At 59.7% G+C, this 5,459-nt stretch overlaps 1 protein-coding gene across 1 annotated transcript; it reads left to right on the top strand.

Moving 5' to 3' along the window:
* The first annotated feature begins 223 nt into the window (after positions 1–223).
* On the top strand, positions 224–4,431 carry KRT13 (keratin 13). Its single transcript, XM_079798219.1, has 8 exons — positions 224–820; positions 1,850–1,932; positions 2,111–2,267; positions 2,439–2,600; positions 2,689–2,814; positions 2,906–3,126; positions 3,760–3,785; positions 4,077–4,431. Exons 1-8 carry the CDS (start codon positions 353–355, stop codon positions 4,175–4,177), a joined length of 1,344 nt encoding a protein of 447 aa, XP_079654345.1. The 5' UTR covers positions 224–352; the 3' UTR covers positions 4,178–4,431.
* Positions 4,432–5,459: the final 1,028 nt, after the last annotated feature.

A 5,459-nucleotide genomic window follows, 5' to 3' on the forward strand; every position in this document is an offset into this window, starting at 1 on the left:
TTCCTTAAGTGGAGAGGTGAAACAGAATTCACTGTCAAAGGGCAGTCCTAAGCAGAACACCGTTCCCTCTGAATCATCCCTTTTGTCAAGGGTTTAAAAAAAAAAAAAAGCCAGCACCCCCCCTTCCCCTCAAGGCACTACCCACCTTGGAAAGAGGAGGCAACTGGGCTTGTGGGAAACAGAGACGCCCAGCTGGCACCAATCAGAGGGTGGGGATGGGAGGAGAGGAGATGGGGCCATTGTCCAACCTCTGCGGAGGGTGTATAAAAGGCACCCACTGGGGGAAGAGCCACATCCTCATCCCAGGCCAAGTCAAGCTCCTGCCCGCACCTGCTCTCCATCTTCTCTCATCATGAGCCTTCGCCTGCAGAACTCCTCCGCCAGCTACGGAGGCGCGTGCCAGCTGGGGGGAGGCCGCGGCATGTCTTCCTGTTCCAGCCGATTTGTCACTGGGGGATCCGCTGGGGGCTATGGCGGCGGCATGAGCTGTGGCTTCGGTGGAGGGGCTGGTAGTGGTTTTGGAGCTGGCTTCGGCGGTGGCTTTGGAGGTGGCTTCGGAGGTGGCTATGGTGGGGGTTTTGGCGGTGGCTTTGGTGACTTTGGTGGTGGCGACGGCGGCCTCCTCTCCGGCAACGAGAAGATCACCATGCAGAACCTCAACGACCGCCTGGCCTCCTACCTGGACAAGGTGCGCGCCCTGGAGGAGGCCAACGCCGACCTGGAGGTCAAGATCCGAGACTGGCACCTGAAGCAGAGCCCGGCCAGCCCGGAGCGCGACTACAGCCACTACTACAAGACCATCGAGGAGCTGCGGGACAAGGTGAGCCCTTGAGTGTTGAGGAGGGTCCCTGTGTGCAGGGCAGAGCTGAAAAGGCCAGGACACGCAGTACCCTGGGGGACCAGAAGATGCAGGGCGGGTGGAATTCTCACCCTTCCCGCCGGGGAAAATTCTAGTCTTTTACTACCAAGTGTCTCCACTCCTGATGGGCTTTCTCACACCATAGCACCCCAAATGCACTTTCTCCCACTCTCCATTTTATTGTTGTTCGTTCTCGTGTCCACGTTTTTATTGCTTTCCAAACAGTTATGTTATTAGTGACTCAACCTCCAGAGCCCTGACCCACTGAGTTATTTGGACACCATGACAGTTTTAAAAGCCACGAAGAATGACTAAAGTCAATAGAGAAACGGAGACAAGTTCACTCACGGGGCTGGAAATACTAGTTTCCTTTGTAGGGGCCCCTTTCAAGGGTTAGTCTCAATTGGCCGTGACCGGGTGGGGGAGATGGAGGCAGAGGCTTAGGCAGTGCTAAGTCGAGGTTCCCTCCAAGCCTATCCATCCTGGGTGATGCCAGCTTGTTGGAACAGACACCCACCTGCCCCTGCCCGGGCTGGGTCCCAGCTCTGGGGGGTGGGGTGGATTTCCAGTGCTTCAGGATAGAAAAGTTTAGCCAAGGAATCCAAATGCATGCATCTATTGGTTGGGTTTCCCCTCTGCTCAGCGGCAGACCAGCTCTGGCACAGTTAGGGACTGTGTGCAGCCAGGTGGGCTGCCTCCTGACCTAAGGGAGCGGTTCTCAGTGGCCTAGAGAGGTTGCTAGTCTGAGGCCTCGGAGACCTGGCCGTCCAAAGATGTTCTCTTCTCGGAGGGCTCGTTCCCCTGCACCCCACTCCACTATCTTCCCTGTCATGACTGGAATGCAGGATGTAGAATGCTAATGAACTGAAGGGATCCGGCCGGCCGGCCCTTCACTTTACAGAGAAGCAGCCCAGGTCCAGCTCCCATGCTCTCTCAGCCCTCCTCCCCCAGCTCCTGGGACCTCCCGCCGTGACCTTCTGTGTTTTGCAGATCCTGGCGGCCACCATCGACAACAACCGGGTCATCCTGGAGATCGACAACTCCCGGCTGGCTGCCGACGACTTCAGGCTCAAGTGAGTTTGTTGTTCCCATTCACCGTGCCTCGCAGTCTCTTGTCGTAGACAAACGCTCATCCGAACCATGACATTGGAGCTTCCCAGGAGCGGATGTCTTGGAGAAGTAGCAGAGACCAGGGGGAGTGTCTAATACCACCCATGTGTTGTTTTTTCAATTAAAAAAAAAATCCTTCAGGTATGAGAACGAGCTGACCCTGCGCCAGAGCGTGGAGGCCGACATCAACGGCCTGCGCCGGGTGCTGGACGAGCTGACCCTGGCCAAGACCGACCTGGAGATGCAGATCGAGAGCCTGAATGAGGAGCTGGCCTACATGAAGAAGAACCACGAGGAGGTGAGAGGGGGGCAGGGTGCATCACCTCCCGTGAGAAAGGGGAGCCCATGGCCAGACTCTGCGCTCCACTGTGGGACCTGGAAGGGCTTTCCAGAACATTCCAGTAGCATCCAGAACCAAGGAGAGGAAACAGGAGGATCCTCAAAACCTCTTCCTTTCCCATCCCCACAGGAGATGAAGGAGTTCAGCAACCAGATGGTAGGCCAGGTCAACGTGGAGATGGATGCCACCCCGGGCATTGACCTGACCCGCGTGCTGGCGGAGATGCGGGAGCAGTACGAGGCCATGGCTGAGAAGAACCGCCGGGACGCCGAGGAATGGTTCCACAGCAAGGTGCCCGGCCCTCTTCCCCTGAGGGGCCAGGGGGTGCCAAGCCTGCCATCTGGGCTTCTCCGTCACCTTCCCCCTGTTTGCCTTTCAGAGCGCGGAGCTCAATAAGGAGGTGTCTTCCAACACAGAGATGATTCAGACCAGCAAGACGGAGATCACGGAGCTCAGGAGGACGCTCCAGGGCCTGGAGATCGAGCTGCAGTCCCAGCTCAGCATGGTACACCTGCGGCCCCCTGCCCAGCGGCCACCGCCTCCGGGCCTCCCCTGGGTCGGGCTCCCCTCACGACCTCTCTCTCTTGCCTCACCAGAAAGCCGGGCTGGAGAGCACGGTGGCCGAGACGGAGTGCCGCTACGCCACGCAGCTGGTTCAGATCCAGGACCTGATCAGCAGCATGGAGGCCCAGCTGAGCGAGGTGCGCGCTGACACCGAGCGCCAGAACCTGGAGTACAGGCAGCTCATGGACATCAAGACGCGGCTGGAGCAGGAGATCGCCACCTACCGCAGCCTGCTCGAGGGCCAGGACGCCAAGTAGGTCCCCGCCGGCCTCGCTCGGGAAAGGGCCGGCAGGCTGTCGGCTGTGAGAGCAGGCAGCGTCTCAGGGATCAGGCCCTCGGGTCCCAGGCAGGAGGGGGCCTGACTGAGCCTACGCAGCCTGGACGAAGACCTGGGACCAGAGCTCCCCTGTCCTCTGGACTCAGGCTGCAGAGCCCATGCCTGTGACACTCTAATCCAGGCCTCCGAATGGGACCAGCAGGACTAGGGACGGTGGAGGGAACACCTCCTATTGGAAAAATATGAGCTTGGATTCAGGTCAGCCCAACAAAGCGCTTACAATGGCGATGCAACTCCTTCGGACCATTTGCAGAGCCCAGGCCATCCTGTGGGCTCAGGGCGGGGAGGGGTGGGGCTGAGGGAACCAGAGGGAGGACAAAACTTCTGGCAAATGCCCTGCATTTGGGGGCCAATGGTACCTTCTCCTGAGGCCTCAGACAGATAGACAGACAGACCTGGCAGGCACCTGCTGCTGCTGCCCCTGGGCTGAGGGCACAGTTAGGTGACAAAGCCCCACTCAGGGCTCCGAACGATGGCTGAGTAGCTCTGAGGAGGGTGAGTGCTGACCCCGGTTGCCTTGGTGCTCACGCTGCCTCTCCTCTCTTCCAGGATGACGGGCTTCCCCTCCTCCGGAGGTAAGCACATGCTGGGGGCGGCTCGGCGGGGGCAGCGCTGGACTTCCCCGTGGGAAGGGGTGGGGCTGCGGGGAGCGTGGGCATCTGCTCACCTGTTTCCCTTTCATCATAGACGGCTCTGCCCCCTAGAGCCACTGGCTGTCGTGGAGAAAGCTGGCTTTGGGGACAATCATAGTCCCCGTTAACGAACCCCTCACTGACCAATGCGGGGGCTGGGGCCTCCTGGGGCCCTGCCCTGGCCCGAGGTGAGTCTTCTCCAGCCTGAGCATCTCTTGCCTCCTTGTTTCCCAGGAACCACCAGGACCGGCAGCTCAGGAACCACCAGCTCCGGCAGCCCCACCACTTCGGGCCCTCGCCGCCCGTCTGAGGTCACCACCACCCGTCGGCCTTAAATCTGCCCGGCATCCCCTCCCTCTGTCTTCAGCATCCAGAGGGGGAGAGAGCGGAAGGGTCCTGCAGGAGAGAGGGAGGGACCTCGGGAGCTCAGTCACCGCGCTCCCATGCCCGGGCCCCCCTCTCCCTGGGTGGGCGCTCCTTGCTCTTCCCTCTGGGTCGGCTTCCTTTTCCTCCTGACCTCGCTGCTCTGATTTCTCCGCTTCTCTGCTCAAAAGAATTCAATAAAGTTTCCTGCCTTTTTGCAAACGTATTTTTGATTCTGGCCTGGTTTTTGTGGGTGGCACCTGCCAAGAACCTGATTTGGGGCTCTGGGTGAGCAGGTCACCCCGACAAGCTCAGCCCAGGGAGCTCCCAGTGGGCATGCCAACAGCACCCGGTGCAACAAGGATAAACACAGGGGCGCTGGGGGCTCCCGGGCGATGGCACCCTGCAAACATGGACATGGGCAAACCGGAGACATGCGGAGGCACGCGAGTCAGCTCAACACCCTATAGGGTGCCCAGTAATAAGGCAGCAATGGGGTCCTGTTGGGTCAGTTAACGGGGAGATGAGAGGTATGGAGGGTGCTGGGCAGGCTGCGAGCGGCCACTGCAGGGCTGCTTTGGGGAAAAGGAGGCCCAGGACCATTACCCCAGCCCCAGCCTGCTGCCTCCTTGCTCCCTGCAGACATGATGGGCATCCCGACCTGCAGTGCCCCCTCAGCCTGCCCCACGGTCCTGCCGTTCCCAACCACTCAGTGAAGCAGCCACAGGCCTCAGTGAGTGACCCGGGTGCTGCCTTTCTTCCCCGCTTCCCCCTGCCCCCTGCCCCCACCCCTCACCGCCTCTCTGGATGTCCCAGCTCGGACTCGCAGCCTCCTCTTGCTCAGCCCACTCCTTCCACGGGGACTGGTCTCCTGGACCCCGGCATGGGCGCGCTTCTCTTTTTCCTCTGTTCTATGACTGTTTGCGAGTGAGAACACTCATGTTGTATGTTCATGCAAGAGATTCCAGACTAGAGGGGGCTATAACACAGGGGAAAGGGATAATATGCCCAGCACGCACTCTGCACAGGGCTCCTTTCATTCTTTATTTCATCTCTACAACGATCCATGAGTTGGCACCGTTGTGCCCATTGTACAGATCTGAAGGCTGAGGCTCAGACTGGTTAAGTGGCCTTCCCAGCCTAAGAGCCGGGGTCCATGTCCCAACGTGCTTTCCAAGACCGTGGCCGGTCCTTTGTCAGCGCCAAGCATTCAGCTCTGGGAAGCTAGGGGGAGAAATGAGTGCTCAGGGGACA

The sequence above is a fragment of the Cnephaeus nilssonii genome, assembly GCF_951640355.1.
Source record: "Cnephaeus nilssonii genome assembly, chromosome: 19".
Taxonomy (NCBI): Eukaryota; Metazoa; Chordata; class Mammalia; order Chiroptera; family Vespertilionidae; genus Cnephaeus; species Cnephaeus nilssonii.